Below are 18,399 nucleotides of genomic sequence, written 5' to 3'. Positions count from 1 at the left end.
ACTGCTAAACTACATTGGATATGTCGCTGGAAGACTTTTTCACCATGCCAAAGAATAGAGAAAATCGGAAAAAGAACAAGTTGACAGCTAATGAATTGCTAGGTAACCCAGACTACAGAACAGAACCAGAGCTAACCAGAGCTAACCCTAGCTAACGAAGAAGAGTCTGACTCCTGCACCAAGCCTGGCAAAGAGCTTGACAAACCCACTAAAGATAGCACGGTGGTTCAGCACGTGACGCATAAAATTGAGAAGATAATGGACACCTCTTGTGGCTCCCAACTGCCAAGCTGTGGGTCAGATAAGACCTGGCAGTGGTGCTCAACGTGGTTTTCCAATCTTCCAAGATCAGCTGTTGCATTTTTCCAAAGTTTCAGGAAAAAAGATCTCAGAGTCTTCAGAGTCTGTTGAGGTTGCAGTTTTATTTGAATTAGAGGAAGCATTTTGAACAAACAGCGTGAGTGGTTCGGACAGGCCCCGGGGTCTGAGAGCACACAAAGAGCACACTCCGAACACACTGAGGAATGAATCTTTGTTCCTTTATATGTATGCTTCTTTGAGCTTTAACCTACTACCTATGCTTTTCCCTAGTCTCCAAGCTTCCTGTCCTCATTCGTATTCCTACCAATAGGAATTGCCCTCTTCTGACTCTAATGCCATCTCAGCATTTTTATTTTGGCCTTACATACCATTGCTTGAGGGCTGCCACGCCAGCCTTTGGGCCTGTTTCTGCTACCCCCCTTTTTCTCCTCCTCGGGTCTTCATACTTAGGTCTAATCATCATCCCTGTTTGTTGGCACATCACATCTATGTTCATGTGCGCTCTCATCTCCCCCATAAATCCTCCTCTGACACCTGTAGCCTCACTGCTTCCTCTCTGCTGTGTCTGTGTATGATTTCTTTTCTTCCTCAGATCTATCACAGTGCCACCAATTTTGTTTTTTGTGGTTAACTAGTAGTTTGTACTCTTTTAGTAATTGAAATGATAATATTTGCGCTCTTCAGTGTCTATTACAATATTATATGCATTACTTGTATTCTTTCGTATTCGGGCTACTATATTATGTACATTGTTCTTCAGTATTGAGCATAGCATTGCTCACAGTTCTTTCCCAAAAATTGCTAATATCCTGAAACCAGTCACAGAGATGTCAGAAAAGCTAGACAAACTAGTGGACAGACTAGGGACGGTGGAACAACGAGTGTCCAACTTGGAGGATAACGCAGCAGCCAATGTACCATGCTGAAAAAAGCAGTGGAAAGGACTTTTTGAAAGAATTTTGAAAACCAGAGTCGACGACAAAACTTCAGAATTATTGGACTGAAGGAAGGCACTGAAGGCAAGAACACAGACGTGTTTTTTGAAAAATGGATTCCTGAGATATTCAACATGGACATGAGAGGGGAACGGCTGAAAATTGAACGAGGTCACTGCGCGGGACCTCCAGTAGGATCCACCGGCAGACAGGGACCTCGGGAGGTCCTGGTGAGGCTTCATGACCACACGGACAGACAGAGGATTCTACACGTAGCACGGAAGAAAGACAGACTCACGATGGGTGGTCAGGCAGTTTCCTTTTACCAGGACTTTTCCGCGGAGATTGTAAAGCGAGGGCAAGAATCTGCATACGCAAGGCTCCGGGAAGCGGGGATCAAATATGCTTTTGTGTATCCAGCTGTAATAAAGGTTCTCCCTCCAAATGGGAAACCGATCTCCCTTTCCACAATGAAGGAAATCAACGATTACGTGAAGACACTCCTACCCAATAACTGTATCAATCCACCTGTAATCAGGTAAATTATGCCATCTGCCTCAAAAATGACTGCTTATACTGTGGCTCTCTTTTACCCACATTAGGTATCTTTTATCCAAGCCTTAATCTCTTTGCTTGGATTGTTCTTGTGTTTCTTGTTTTATGTCCAGACAGGGTTTCAGATTAAGAACACATCCAAATTATTTCATAAGGTAAATGAGACTATGCAGCATGATATAATTTTACTTCATTTTGAATATTAAGTTTTGTACCTGGAATATCAAAGGCTCCAATAATGTAAACTATTTTAAAAAGGAAAATGTCCAGGTTACAATTCCTCGGACAAAACCATTTGAATGAGGAGAAACACAAAAAATATTTCAGGGAATGGGTTGTTCAGATATATTTTACATCATATTCTACAAGTAAAAGGGATGCAATTATATTAGTTTATAGTTCATTGCCATTTACAGCCGAAGTTCGTTACAAAGATGAAGTCAATGGCGTAGTCAACTACTGTCCAGTTCTCTTGCCTCAGGCTCATGAGGCCACCAGCAGCATCAGGACCCAGAGAAGTGGGCCTGAAAACGTTTCATAACTCTGCCAAGAAGGCCTGGAATGAAGAGCAGGCTGGGATGTGCCTCTCCCACTCCACTGTTCCCCACAGACATGTGCTCTGCCAGTGAGGTGGTTAATGGCATAGGCAACCTTTTTGGTGACTGTCCCCACGTCTCTGGGTTAAATACCTGGGTTTCCTGCACTGACCCATAGAGCTGAAGAAGTCTTTCAGATGAGAGGTGAAATTTCTTCATACTAGATAAGAAGTCCAATTGCTTCGTACTAAACACACAGACATATACTATAGCAATATTGAAGAGTAAACAAAAACTCAATTTTAACAGGGATATGAAAAAACAGCAGCCTAATCAGCACTGAAGCTTGCCAATGGTTACATGGGTTGATGAGGGATGAGAAAAGATTCCAACAATGAAGACATTTTGAAGAACACAATGAACAAAGACAAGAGCAGGGGATGTTAAGCACACCAAAAGAGGAACACCACCCGGGACACTTCATCTCTCAGTGACTGAAAAGGAGACGGGGATAATATTACACCACCACTCCTCCTTTGTCCAGATGAGGAAGAGCAGAGAAACAGTAGAGGAGGAGCAATGTTGGTGAAGTTATAAAGCAGAAGTTTAGCAAAGGCTAGAGGTTTGGTGACATCTTCGAAATGTGTCTTTATTTAACAGTTAAATTTGACATGAAACTAGAGTGTACAGAACCAATCATCATGTTCTCAGACTTTATTTTACTGGTGATAATCATATAGATAATAATCATTAGAGTATAAGTGTTAGGTATTGAAGAACTTTGACCAAAGGTTAAAATCAACTCTTCCATCAGATTCAACCCCCCCACCCCCTACAATCACACAAAAACAATAACAAGAGTACATTGTCTTACGTGCCAGTCTCGGAAGCCTCTATCTTCATTTCAGAGGAGTCAAGAGTCACATCAGCCTTGGGGGCACTCTTCATGAGGCATTGTAATCAGGCTCTGCCTCCACCACCAATAAATTTTTTGCCAAAGAGACAAAAAGCCCTTCAAGACACATACTCTCAAATCAATGCATCAATTTGAACCTAAATGCTTTGAAAATATTTTTGCTATGTTTATTAACAGCATAAATAAGGTATGAATAGAGAATAGAGTACTCTGCCCTGCTTCTCCAGAACTTACTAAGTGTGACGCTTCCAGCCACAAGGTCTAAAGAACCCAGACCCCCGAATGTAAAGAAATTAAGTCTAAGTATTTACAAAGCAAACAACATCCCCCTCACTCCAAGTTGTTCAACTTGGTTGGGAGGGCCAAGTGGTTTAGTGTCATTTAAGTTGTATATCTTGGAAAAATACACAAAATCAATTTGTACATTTGATGTCCTTGTACAGAGTGAACAAGACAAAAACCATGTGCATCATATTGCTGTCAGCAGCTAACATCTCTATGACCTGAAGAGATGATGAAAAAAAGATGGTGTGTGCCAATAAGGTGTGTATTCAGACAGATTCACACACACACACACACTGAATGATGAGAAATATGGAGAATGATGGCTGATCAGGGGCATTTGTTCAGTCATGTTCTCTCCATTCATTGCTATTCTGCTCTGTATTTCCCCTGTGCAGAAACATGGTCCTGACTCGCTTCATTACAGTGTAGACTCTTGTTTCTGGGTCTTAGGTCTCTGGGTTGGGCGTTGCAAGCAGTGGCACATTGTCCCTCCGCCTCCTCCCAAGTGGAGGGCGTCTGTACTGCTCCCCATCAGCTAGGGTTTGGGGCAGTGGCTTCCTCTTGCTCTCAGGGAGCAGCAGGATGGACAGCACAGCCAACAAGGCCAGAGATGAGTAGACTACATGGTGCAGAAAATACCCATAATGATTCCTCAGGTCCATGAGTGGGGAGCTGAGACGGCCCACACAGCCCAGGGCGAATACAGCGCCCACACCACTGCCTCTGCGGACACAATCAATTAATCAAATCAGAGAGTGTCAGACACCCTACCCTCAAATGCAAAACCACCATTGTGCACATTTGCTTTTCTACATGCAATAATGTAAGAGTAACAAAAGTAAAACGTCTGTGGTGTATTACTGTACATTCTTCTTTCAAGCACTAGTTCAACATTAAATTAAAGCGCTAACTTATTTATCTGGAGGAGATGGATAATAAAATGGAGTGGCTAAGTGTTTTAGCTGCTCTGAATCTTAGGTTAAGGTGTTTATCCTCTAGGGATCCCCCTTAGGCACCCTCAGTACTACCTGATGATGGTGGGCAGGACCTCTGCAGTGAAGAGGATGCAAAGAGAGGCGGTGGCCTGAGAGGAGAACAGACCCAGCGCAGAGAAAACTGTGATGGCTGTCTCACTGAGATCTGAAGGGGGAGATGCACTTCAGAAATTACAACATAATGGCATTTCTATTTTCCGTTTCAGATGATGATATGTGACTCTGAGTGTGTTCATGCTTGACCACAGACAACTTTGACTTTGCTACCACTGCAGTGTCCCACATACACTAAGTGTGATTCCGTGTGTGTGTGTGTGTGTGGTGGGGGGGGGGCATTTTAGTAGTTTAATTTCATAATGCAGGAAGCGCAAGATCACCTTAACTATCTGATCTGATTCACTTTCATGTTCATCCAGTGATAGAGCCCACATGTTGGTGTTCTAACAGCAAGGGGTGACTTCTGTGGTGGGCATTTGATATCTGGGTGGTGGGGAAAAATACAACTAATAAAACTTCTTTGTTGTTCTCTCCAAGGAAACCCTGAGTCAACATTCTCTTGCAGACTTCAGCTCACTTACACTCCATGAGTCCCAGGAGAATCAAAGAGGCCAGCCCTGTCATCGTCATGGAGAGTAGCAGGATGCCACGGCGACCACACCTATCCACAGTTGCCCAGAGCAACAGCCAGGCGCCATATCCTGCACAAACTGACAGAAGGTACATCCAGTAGAAACTGGGGGCTGTACCTCTGACATCACCTCTGAAGGAGCTGTAACAGTGACTAATGCCATGAGAGATGAACCTGTGAGGTGGGGGTGGAGAGAATTACAGAAAAACAGTCCACAGCATGAGGCTTGCACATCAGTGATTGAGTATGGGACCACTTACGAGGTGAAACCAAGCACACATATGTTCTTCCAGATGTTCCTGCTGTGGATGAGCTCTGGGAAGGACAGGTGGGGGCATAAGGTGCGTTCTGGCTCTGAATCTAGCTCTGCATATAAAGACCAAAACAAAAGCATTTTCTTATTTTAATGGAATGAATCTCATGGTGAGTTGCCCTGTCGTTTGAGCAATAAGTTGCTTGGTTAAGTGTGAACTCCATTCATACGAAAGAAACATTGAAACTATTTGTTGTCACTGTAATCACTCAGCAGGAAGTGAGTGGCAATACAACATAGCTCTGATCATAGAAAATATTAATGTATGTAACCGGCATCATCATTATAATGTTTGAGTATATGATTGTTATTGTGCCATTATATCTGATGACAGAGTGGTAAGTAAATAATAAATTTAAGAAGATAACACATGGCAAACCCCATAAGATTTTTAAAATCTAGAAAATCCAGTTTAGGATGAAACATGAGGTAAAAGTCAAGTTTCAGTTTGGTAAACATGGCTCTTAGGGACGTTCACCCTCATGTTCTGGACTCTAATGAACATCATATTAACCACAGTTAACCCATTTAGGCTTGTATTCAATACTGATGTTATGCCATGTGTCAGCATGCTACTGATAATGATGGCGTTAAAGCATAGTTAAATCATCCACTTTCAGATTTTAATCCCATCCTAATGAGACTTAATTACAGACATCCTTATCTGATGTCTGTAGTTGAACGTTTTGAAACAAAGAAATCTTCTATTCTCATTATATTGTAGCTGCTGCTGGGTCATTCAAATCAAATTAAATTTATTTTAAATGTATTATATTTGTTGGCAAATCATAACACAGTTAAGACACTTTCCATACAGAGCAGGTGTAAAACAAACTCTTTGTGGAGTTGTTCAAGAGATCCAGCATATCCATCCAAGAGCAAGCACTTGGACAGAACCAGGCTCAGGGAGCACAGTCATCAGCCTCAACTGGCTGGGTTGACAGAGAAGGAGAGAGAGAGAGTTGTACTCAATGCATCCTCGAGCAGTCTAGGCCTACAGCCTAGACCATGGGTCACCAGCTCAGGGCCTGGAGGGCTGCTGCCCTGCATGTTTGAGATGTTACCCTGCTCCAACACACCTGATTCAAATGATCAACTCGTCATAAAGCTCAGCTGAGGTCTGATAGGGAGCCACTCATTTGAATCAGGTGTGTTGGAGCAGGAACACCTAAAACATGCAGGACAGTGGCCCTCCAGGACTGGAGTTGGTGGCCCCTGGCCTTGACTACTACTCATTGCGGCTTTCATTAAAAATTTGCTCTTGTGGAGTATGGTCACCTGCTCTTGGTAGTGATATAAAGCAGAAACATAAAAAGCAATTAATATCTGCCTGGTCTCTCTGCTTTAGAGAGTGAAGCTCTGTGGGTGTTCACACACCTGTGAAGCTCTCGTCATCCCTTATGTCTCTGTTAGAGTTTCTTCTCTCACTGAATGAATTAATGTCAGCAGATCTCTCGGACAGGAGGAGCCAGCGCGGAGATTCTGGAAACACACCCGGAATGCTGCAGAAGAGCAGAGACCACACAAGCCCCTCACTCTCTCATTTGTGTTCACTTTCACAAGCACAAGGTCTAAGGTACACCCTGATTATGTGCTGCAAACCAGATTATTTGCTTCAAAGAAAATTATTAACAGACTAGAACAGAATAATTTATTTTTAATCTGTCTTTTCTCTCATGTTAATAAAGCATAAACCTCACAGCCAGTAATCTCTAAGTAATCTTTGTTAATTTGAAAATACACCCAAGGATTACCTTGTGACAAAGAAACAATCGGCCGTGATAAGATATAGGTTTGAGTTAATGAGGAGATAACACAGTCCAAATGAGGCGTCACCTTGTCAAGACACTCATGAAGGACCATTCTCTTTATCCTCCAGGTTATGCTTCTGAAATCTGAAACATACCCATAGCTAAGAAATAGTGTTAATGGTGCAGCCCCAGCTCCCAGTACGCCCCTCCAGGACTGGCAGCCCAGGGCCACGGCCAGCAGTAGCAACTCTCCTGTAACAGTCATTAGCCCAGCCAACATGGTAACGACCAGCCTGAGAGAAGGCTCACACAGCTCCAGCCCTGAAATACACACAGATAAGAGCTGTACTCACCTATGCAGGTCAAGTCTCTGCTATGGGTTTATGCTAGTTTTATATTTGTGGTGGGAAAATCAAACAAAACCATTTCACCCTATATCTGTAGCTTAGCTGGACAGCAGTGAGTATGTAGAAGGGCAGCTTAGTGTGAGAATATAACATAAGTGACTACATGAAATAAGTGAAGTATCTTTCCGCTGCTGATTTCATATTATAGCATGACTTTAGAGTGGGCCATCAGGTTGAACTAAACACCTCAACTCGTACCGAAACAAACATGTTAAACACTCACGAGCAATATATAGAGTGAGGTTGACTCCTGCACTAGCAGCTGCCAGGCAGAAACGCATTACGATGAAGATGGAGGGGTACGGGGAGACACACACCAGCACCCCAAACACCACTGACAGGGTCAGAGAGGCCATCAGAGTCTTGGATCGGCCCAGTCTGTGGAGACGCAGATATGCACACTAAAAACAAGATATGACCAAAACATACATGAAATATATTATTTTTTATTTTAAGGTTTGAATAAAATAATAATAAAAAAAAAATCAGAAAAAAGGTACAATATTTATATAGTAATAGTCTCATATATTGTTAGTTTTCAAAAATATTTTAGTTATCATCATCATTTTCATGGCAAGTGTCAAAACATTATGCATTGTGAATGTCAGCATTTTGACTAGATTTTCTAAAATTCTTTGAAATTATTCCAAATATACTTAAATATAAAACTAATGTACTAGGTCTGTAAAAGCTATTAACATGACTGGGTGTGTGTGTTTTGTAATAGAAAACATGATTCATCAGACCAAACCACCTTCTTCTATTGCAACATGTTCTGTTGCTCAGGTGTTCTTTGTAGGCACTTGTGGACAGTGGTCAGCATGGGCATCCTGATAGGTCTGCAACTATGCAACCCCATACACACCAACTGTGATGCATTTTTTCGTTCAGACACCTTTCTAAAGAACCAGTCAAAACTTTTAATGTGCATCCTTGAACCTTGGCTGCTCACAACAAATCACTATTTAAACAGTTCCTTGACCTGTTTTGGCAGGTACTGAACACTACATTTCTTTACTTAACTTGCCAGTGGTCATAAAGTTATACCTATAAAAGCCCATTAAAATCTGCAAAACATTTACGTTTTCACCGTAACTTTCTTTCTTGCATTGAATTCTATGAGAAAACAACTCTTGATTTTTAACCTCTCCAAATATTTTCCTTATACATTCATGGGCTCAGTCTCTAGTTTTAAATCTTCTTCAATACAAAAAATACGATTAAGAATGAGGAACAAGCTCATGTGATTCTACAGACTTGAACATCTTAACGAAATACATACAGGTGCAACACACTCTTCCCAGACTCTTCACTGAAAAATTTAATTGCTAAAACTGTAGGGCCAGTATACCCTCAGCGGCACAAAATAATAATATGAAAATATGTTTCCAAACTCTCTTCTTTACAAAAGTCCTTATGTTTCCTGTGACTCATATCTTTGACAAGTCAGTATAGGTTATTGGTTTACAGTGTGTGTGTGTGTGTGTGTATTTGTTTTTGTCTTAGTGTGTGTGTCAGCACATTTTACCTGTCAGCAGCATAGCCCAGGCCCAGACAGCCAGTCAGGATGCCCAGGATGAAACACACCTCCTCCAACGGGACCAGCCAGTATTGACCACACACTAGGTCCCACTGGACAGCACAGACACAAGATAGAATCAGATTGGAAGGGAAACACTTGATTTGAAACACTTGGTTCATCCCATTTTGTGTTTCTACCAACATTGCTTATCTTTTGTCAGATTTTGTTCTTCATGCCTTATTTCTTTTTATGCTGCTTGTTTGCTTTGCATGAATTTCACTTGGTTGATTTAATTTTACTTTGTTTCTCATTTAATAAATAATTAAATGTGCTTTTCACCATCAGCTTTAAATCTCATCATCTGCTATGTCCAACACATGCCCTGATGAAGGTTCCTCAGTGAGATGAAACACATTCTCAGGTACAGATAAACTCAACTTTTTTGAAAGTGATAGACCAATGTGATCAGAATTAATCAATATGATACAAAGGACTCTCTTGCTGCTCTGATGGCTAATATTTTATTTTGTTTCTTTATTTTTTTGAGCTTCAAGTAGAGGATACATCCAGACATGTTTTTTTTTCCCTCTATAGAGTGTTTCTTCTGAGTGATTTACAGTACCAGGAATCCATTAATCTTTCTTATGACTATTTTCTTAGTTAACAGTAAGATAGGCCTATGACTAATTGGTATGAGTGGTTTTGGTTGCTTAATAACAAGTGCAACGGGAGCACAATTTCCCAAGCACCTTGGTTAAAGGGATGAAACAGCACATCTGACATTTTCTACACATTGTTAGACTTGACATCTGAACCACCCCTTAAACAGCAGCATGGAGCTCTACTCTCTCAGATCAGGTTTCTTCACATAAACTCGGCACATAGGTTTTCAGATAACCTCTGTTCATGTCATTGTGACTTATTTATCCTTGGCTGCAAAGAGAAAGCAGAATGATTTTAGTCATCAAGAGGGGGGAGGATCAAAGGCACATGTCCTTCTATGATGAATCCATGTACAGAAACATAAAAGCAGATCACATAATCCGACAACTGTCCTGTTTCTGATGCACAGTAACCTGCTGAGGGTGCCACATCAACCGTAGCGATCACAAGGGTGAAAAATGCACAAGAACAAGTCTGGAAGCTCCTCTGACCGGTTTTGTGAATAAGGCTCACATACCTGTCAGGTGTGTGTATGTTTGGGAGGGACTGAAACCTACAGACATTTTTCCCTCATATTTTCCAGGTAATTTGAAGAGAAACGTTGCTTTGCTATCTCAGAGAGGTTGCATATAGTAACAGTCAAGGTTTGGAAACATGATGGAACAAAGAATCTCATGTTAAACAAGTCAGAATATGATTTATATTTTAGATTCTTTTATGTAGCCACATTTTGCTTTAATGACAGCGTTGCACACTTGGAATGGGTTTCCAACAGTCTTGAAGGAGCTCCCAGAGATGCTGAGTACTTGTTGGATGCCTTGCCTTCAATCTACAACTCATACCAAACCATCTCAATTTAGTTTACATAAGGTGATTGTAGAGGCCATGTCATCTGATGCAGTACTCCCTCACTCTCTTTTTTGGTCAAATAGCACTTGGATAGCCTGGAGGCGTGTTTGGGGTCATTGTCCTGTTGAAAAACAAAAGCTGGTCCCACACAGCACACACCAGATGGCATGGCATGGCTGCAGAATGCTGCCATATTGGTTGCATAGAACCTGGATTTTGAATTCATCAACAAATGTGTCACCAGCAAAACACCCCCATACAATCACAACTCCTCACTTCATGGTGTACAACACATGCACAAACCCTCTGCTCACCTTTCCTGTGTCTCACAATGATATGGCGGGTGTTACCAAAATTTTCAAATTTGGACTCACTGGAACCTAGGACGGGCCTATTCTAGTCTAACATCTATTCTTTGTGTTTCTTTGCCCAAGCTATTCTCTTCTTTTTGTTGTTCTTCAAGCCAGGAGCGGCTTCTTTACGGTAATCTGACCATGAAGTTTGATTCATGTAGTCTGAAAAGAAGATGTTGAGATGTGTCCACTACTTGAACTCTGTCAAGCATTTCTGTGGGCTTTATAGTGATGTGCGTCTAATTTATGGTTTATGAGGCTGTTAAGGTTCATGAACTTATCCTCTCCAGCAGAGAGTTGGTTTCATCATAGCATTTTTTTTTTGACTGCACTTATGTTACTATATGTTTATGTACACTATATGTTTAAAGTTCTTCAAATTTTCAAATTGACTGACCATCTTGTCTTAAAGTAATTAAGTAATTGGACTGTTGTTTTTCTTTACTTATTTGAGTATTTTTTGCTATAATATGGATTAAAACAGTATTCAAATAGGGCTATTCCCTGCATAGACCTTTGTACCAACCCTACCTCTGCACACTACAACTGCTGGCCTCAAACACATAAAAAAAAAAAAAAAAATCACAAATAAACCTTGAGAAGGCACATTTGTTCACTGAAAACCATTGAAAACCACCACATGAACTTGAATAAAAGAATGCCAAGAGTGTACAAGCTGTCATCCAAACCAAAGGTGGCTACTTTGAAGATTCTAAAACAAAAAAACCTATTTAGGTTCACTCAACACTATTTTGCATACACTCCTTCATAGTTTGAATGCCTTCAATATTAATGTAGATGTAGAAAATAAGGAGGAAAAAAAAAAAAAAACATTGAATGAGAAGGTCCGTCCAAACTTTTGACTGGTACTGTGTGTCTAAGGAGAAGGAAACACAGCAACAAAAAAAAAAAAAAAACAGACAAAAATAATCTTCTCTAATGATACATAAAGGAGGCTGCAGTCAGTAGCAATTCTCTCAAACCAGCAACATCCATAAAATTAACTCACATCTGTCTGTGAAACAACCAAATTATTTGAAGATGATCACATACAGTACTATTCAAAAGTTTGTGGTGGGTGTGAAAAAATACTGAAAATAGTAAGAGTACTTTCAAAAATAGAACCATACATGAAATCAAATACTGATTTTTTTGGTTTCTCTCCTTTTCATTCACTTTGTATTTTGTGACTTGATAAAAATAAACTTTTAACACTGTTTTACTTCTTGACTTAACTTCTTGGCATTTTCTCTCCACTTGACTAAAACTTTTGCACAGTACTATGACAGACCATTCACAACATTTAGATGAATTAAAGAATTCAGATGTTACAGTTGGGGCAGCATGACAGCATAATGGTAGGCGTTGCTGCCCCACAAAAGGAAGGTTGTGGGTTCAGTTCCTCTCTGCAGAATTTGTTCTCCCTGTACCTGCATGGATTTCCTCAAGGTACTCCAGTTTCCTCCTATTGTCCAAAGACATGCATGTTTAGGTTAATTGGTGACTCTAAATTGCCCTTTAGTATGGCTGTGAGTGGTCATTTGTGTTTGTCTCTCTCTGTGTTGGCCCTGCGATGGACTGGCGACCTGCCCAGGGTGTACCCCTCACAATGCGAGCTGGGATTGGCTACAGCATCCCCGCAACCCAAAAATGGATAAGCAGTAGAAGATGAATGAATAAAAAAAGATGTTGCAATGGGCCCCAACCTTGGGGATGGGGTGCAACACTGATCAGAGATGCCTACAACAAATTAAAAAACCAGATTAAATTTTATTAATTAGCAATTACTGAGCCTTCGTTATATTGTTTGTAATATTCGCAAAGATGATAAAGAGCCATGAAGCAGCCCTGTTCACTCAGCTGAAATAATGACCTAGGCTAAGAATTACCTTTGGTAGTTGATAAAGAGAAGGGACAGGGGCAGATTTAGACCATTAGCTCATGGAATCATTCTGGACAGTACAGAACAGTCTTGCTTGATCATCAACAGAGGGGAAACTGGCCAGACTTCAAGCTGCTTCCTGCTTCACAAGACATACTTTCTCAGCATAATCTGAATCTGCAACAGTTTATAGTCTTTAGCTCATTAGAGACAGATGGTTGGATATCGCTTTAGCTGACATTTCTCAGCACACTGATCATTGATATAGGGCTCTTCCTCAGTCCCGTTAGTATCCTTAATGTTCTTATGAAGCATGGCACTGTGCAAACAGTAACATAATATAGCCTCTCTTCACAGTAGCTAATCCTCTACCTGCCTGTTAATTGTTCTTTTTTCTTGTGTTCGGACAAAAAAAGACTGTCAAGCCGGCCGCACCCCACCCACCTTGGATGGTCTCTGGAGAAGGGCTCGATAGACTCGGACAGGTCTGTTGAGCCGGCCAGCTGATAAATAACACATCAGCAACACGTCAGATGATGCATCTGAGGAAGACTGGAGTCACAGTCAAAACTGACAAGCAGGTAAAAACATCCCTAAGTTTTTTGTCTGAACACAAGAAAAACGAACGATTATCGTAACAGTTGACAAAATGAACATAATTGGTCGGGCACCTGCCAACTGAGAGTTACATATAAATGCCTAGAGATGGCAAGAGGTGTCCTGGAGGCAAATCATTCATATTCTTCAGCCCCTGCCCTCTGGTGCCCTGGAACAAGTCATTGAAAGGCCTTGTGTGTTTGATCACACCAGTAGCTGTTGATCCCAATATAAAGCACAGCTCTTAAAACATGAGTCACTTTAATGCTATCACTCTGTATCAGTGAGACCCTGAGTATGTACTGTTCCTCCTTAATAGGGCTGGGCGATATGGAACAAAATCCTATCATGATATTTCATATCAGTTGATATTGATAGTTGGTATACCACGAAATAAATCAAATAACTATTTCTGTCAAGTTTAAAGGTTCCTTTTTACTCCTATGTGAGATGTGAAGATACCACATTAATATTGGTTTAAATATTATTTATTTCCTGTCAGAAGTTAAACATATGAAATGTACTACAGACCTTGTAGAACTGTATTTCAAATTAAAAAAATGATTATATAATAAACTAAAATGTGTGTGAACACAAGTGAACACAAACAAATCGACAACTAAATTCTTTGGTAAATTATGCAAAAAAAAAAAAGGTAATTCAAAAAGTCTCAATTGTGACGAGTCAAAAGCTTCACATAATTTGCAGTACCCGCTACTCTGCTTCTTGTCAGACGTTACATAGCCAAAATATCCCCACACTACTGAATTCATCGGACCTTTCTTCTCAACAATGTCCTCGTCTTTTGAGCCTTGGGCTGTGTCCGGTGTCTTCTTTGGGGATGCTGTCACTTGTGTTAACATTTTCTCCCATTTTCACATAATTCACTCCCACTCCTAACGCACTGGCGGCCAAAACATAAGCATGTGTACTTACGTTTAAGCTGGCTGCATCACCTACTCTGTGTGTGTGTGTGTGTGTGTGTCAACCTTGCCTGACGTGGCTGTAACTTTATTCCAGCTTCGTGATTGGCTCGGCTATTCTCATTATCATTGGCTGTTCATGTTGTCCGTTAAAACATGGATGAAATGAGTTCTATCAACCATGTCGAGGAAAAGTTATGAATTATGCATTACTATTGGAGCTGGGAACTTTGAATACTGCAGCTGACTTACAGTTTGTTTTACTGCCAGCCCTCGTCCACTCCACAGTAGTGTGAAAGGGACAACAGCACACATTCAGTAACATGCATCAAACAGGAGCTTTGACCTCCTAGGTCTCCAACACAAATCCCCTTGAAACCACCAACACAACACAGCCCTATACAAAGAAATCATCTTGTTAAAACTCCTGAACACTTAAGGGTTGACGATGATCAGCCCAAAGTGAACTGATCAACAGTTCACTCAGAAACCCTTTAAAAGAGAATGAGTGAGACATCCTCATAGGGACTGTTCTGTGTGCAGCTGAGTTTAGCAGGTCACTGCAGGGTCAGACTGTATGCTCAGCAATACAATGAAAAATTAAACAACCTTTAGCCCACACGTGAACTATAACCAGCCAACAAGACCAGGACCACAATCTTAGTTTCTTAGGCCGTACCTCAGTAACTATGTTGTTTCTCAGCCCCTCTGTGACGTTGTAATCCCAGCCTGCCTCACAGTCTACCACAGCCAACTGGCTGCTGTTGGAGTACTGTTTACATTGGGATGGGCTTCCACTGTCCCCAGGCCTCTGCCCCTTTTCCCAAGGCAGGGAAACATTCAGCATCTCCAGTGTCAGCAAGGGCCCAGGCAGATGGCAGTGGTGGGGCGGAGAAAGAGTGAGAAGGGGGTCAGAGGAAAGCAGGAAGGCCAAAAAGAGGTTAGGCAGGATGGAGAGAGCAATCAGCACCCGCTGCTTCTTCCTGCCCAGAGCCAGCACCATCACCTCCCCAGTAGGAGGCAGTGAGGGTGGAGCAGGGAGGGAGGAGGAGGATGGGGCTGGGGAGGAGGGCACAGGGGAGGATGGGAGAGATGAAGGGGGAGCGGGGCACGGACAAGAGGATACCAGTGGGGGAGAATCAGGGGATGTCATCATTGCAGAGTTGAAAGAAGGTGGGTTGGGGGTGGTTACTGTTGGTTCCCACGTAGAACAGGGAAAGATGTGGGAGAGCTCTGTGGAAGAACAGAAGTATCTTACAGCTTTGATTATAGTCCTGTTTATGCTGCTTGACTGTCATATTATCAAGGCTGAATGAGATACATAGACAGAACAGGACACATGTTACCTTTCATGGCATACTGAGCCTTTAACAGACAGAATAACAAAAGAGCAATTTCTTAACACACAATTTTACATGTTTAAATTAAATGTTTTGAAGAACATATACTGATAAAGGATCGACATCTGAATGTAGGTTCTGACTGAGTTTTAATTGAGGTCTTCTGTGAGACACTGTGATTATTGACTAAAATCTGGAAAATCAGGAGACTCTCTGATCACATTGAATCTCAAATGTTGTAGTGGAGCAACCCATAAAGTAACTTCAGAACCAGGATGGTAAGATCACAACTCAGAGGCCTCATTAGTATGATGATGTCGTGCTGCTCTACGTTCTGTTCCAGTGAATAACCTTCTTCAGTTTTTAACAGTTTCAGGCCAAACCAAGACATCTGAAACATAATTTCAAGTAACATTAGTTGCACTCGCACTCCAACCAGCTGTTTTAAATGGGTGGAGTTTGTGAAACTGATGACCAAGCCCCTCGTGACAGAAAAGACTAAGATGAACAGAGGTTTTAAAATTCAGAACCCTCATGTGAAAGAGCATAATACTGGGTGTTGTGAGAATCAAACAAAACCAGATTCTTGCCGACCTGTCCAGCCAATTTTTGTCCTAACCATGTTGTAATCTTGTTTTAACTTTTTTTGATATGGTTATATGGTAACAATCATCCAACCTTGTTCTAATCTAGTCCTGATTTTGGTCATAGTTTTGTCCTAATGTCCTCCTAATCATGCCCTAACCCTGTTTTAGCCATAATCTAAATCTGCTCCAATCCTGTCTTTCGTTTTAACATAATCTCAACCTAATTCTACCCTAATACCGATCTGACATTATCCTAGCGTTAGCCTACAATTATCTAATTCTGCCCAAATCATGTCCTTATTTCGGCCTAAACTTGATGTGACATGCTCCTAATGCTTACTTTAGTATGTCCTAATAGTGCCTAATCTTCTCCCAATCCTGTCCTGCTCTTGCCCTAATCATGTTCTAGCTCTGTCCTAACTTTTGCTAACTCTCTCCCAACGCTATCCTAACTTTGTCGTACCCCGACCAAAGCCCTTTCGAATGCACCTGGTCCTCCACCAAAAGCTCGCGCTCTTGTTTTCTTGGACAGGGAGCATGACAGAGAGGAATCCCATGGGGTTATGTAACATTTTATATCGAGAGAGGGAGGTGATAACCCACCGGGTACTCGAGGGTATTGTCACGCCAAATAAACAGCAATGGTGTGAGCTGAATAAAACCCTAAAAACCTACCTGAATGGCAAGACTCGCACTTGCCCTGCTGATCAGATACACTGCTGCTTGTCCAGCTCAGGGAGCAGAAGACGGCCGTTCACAGCACAGTTACAGCAACAGAGAGATGATGTCGGCCGTCGTCTCCTCCACACATTGTGGGCAGAGGGTGGCACAGCGGAGAGTAATTGCTTAGCGGATCTCCTCCGCGCCTCGACCAACTGCGCTGTGTGTTCCAGGACAAGACATGTCTTAACCGGAATAGCGTCGTAGTCTCGGCTGTTGACACAAATGAAGGCTACGATGTGACCGTGTCAGTCGGACACCTGCCGTTCTACTCACGCCGAATCTCGGCGTCTACTTGCTGACGTTCTAAACAGTGCTGAAGCAGCCACGACAGAGGCAGTGGTGTTTTAAGTGTGGCTGGATAACAGCACCATTTACACGGGCGAGCAGCTCCAGTACAATTCGACCAAGATCGGTTCAGTCCGTCAGGGCGACTTCCCAGTGTTTTGCTACTGTCGAGGATTGTATATGTGAGACAGTTCACTCACTCCGCAGCGAATAAGAGTGTTTTTCCAGTCAGACCTGTCGGTGAAGAGTACAGAGCTGAACCAGCAGACTGCACGCTCTTCATTTTTAACCTTGACCACGGTGCAGACTGATTGCGGCGTGTTTCGTGTTTTTATTGATGCGTTAATGCAAGGCGTCTGATGTTTTCATGTCGTAATGATTATTTTGCATTTAAGATAATTGTTGAAGATTAGTGGTAAACATCAAAACCAAAGCTTAATTCTATAGGCATTTGTAACAGTGACAATACACTGTCTGCTGTTACAATGATAGATGGTTTGATTTTTGCCTCTGTTGTTCCGCTTGAAAAGTTAAATATGTAGGTAATCATTTGGCAGTGGCGGTAGTTTAAAGAATGAATTTAAAGAGTGAGACATCTGTTCATGGTGTGCGCTCTGCGCCTGCATGTAGTCCTCTGTCGCATGGGGGAGCCATAAAACAGAAAAGATCTCATTCGTTCCTTCATTCATCTTCTCCCGTTTATCCGTTTCCGGGTCGTGAGGGTGGGGGTGCTGGAGCCAATCCCAGCTCACTTTAGGCGAAAGCAGGGTACACCCTGGACATGGCCGCCATTCCATCGCAGGGCCAATCCAATAGATACAGGTAGAGAAGAACAACTGCAGTATTTTTCGCCCTATAAGGCGCAGTTAAAATCCTTACTTTTTTTTTTTTTTAAAAATCGGCAGTGCACCTCGAACCAATTTTATGTGGTACACTGCGCTCAAAAATATTTTAGTGCGACTTTGTCAAGCGACGAAGCCGCTCCGCTTCATGAATTGTCGGAGCAGCATTCCCAGCTGACACGGAGACGTTG

The 18,399-nt window shown here is 41.9% G+C and overlaps 1 protein-coding gene across 2 annotated transcripts; it reads right to left on the bottom strand.

The window, feature by feature from the left end:
- Positions 1 to 2,362: 2,362 nt before the first annotated feature.
- slc22a17 (solute carrier family 22 member 17) lies at positions 2,363 to 17,548 on the bottom strand. Of its 2 annotated transcripts, none has more exons than XM_029529090.1 (10): positions 17,034 to 17,548; positions 15,111 to 15,664; positions 9,171 to 9,274; positions 7,866 to 8,020; positions 7,391 to 7,556; positions 6,862 to 6,986; positions 5,432 to 5,537; positions 5,122 to 5,345; positions 4,577 to 4,688; positions 2,363 to 4,271 (listed from the first exon to the last, which is right to left on the bottom strand). In XM_029529090.1, the coding sequence occupies exons 2-10, from the start codon at positions 15,585 to 15,587 to the stop codon at positions 3,995 to 3,997; spliced, it is 1,746 nt and encodes a 581-aa protein (XP_029384950.1). In that variant the 5' UTR covers positions 15,588 to 15,664; positions 17,034 to 17,548; the 3' UTR covers positions 2,363 to 3,994. The 2 variants fall into 2 exon arrangements, with proteins under 2 accessions (XP_029384950.1, XP_029384951.1); XM_029529091.1 differs by lacking the exon at positions 2,363 to 4,271 and adding an exon at positions 4,921 to 5,023 and having other exon boundaries at positions 4,578 to 4,688.
- Positions 17,549 to 18,399: the final 851 nt, after the last annotated feature.

The sequence above is a fragment of the Echeneis naucrates genome, chromosome 20 (assembly GCF_900963305.1).
Source record: "Echeneis naucrates chromosome 20, fEcheNa1.1, whole genome shotgun sequence".
NCBI classification, from domain to species: Eukaryota; Metazoa; Chordata; class Actinopteri; order Carangiformes; family Echeneidae; genus Echeneis; species Echeneis naucrates.
The sequence above is the reverse complement of the archived record's forward strand: the minus strand, read 5'-3'. Positions and strand labels throughout refer to the sequence as shown.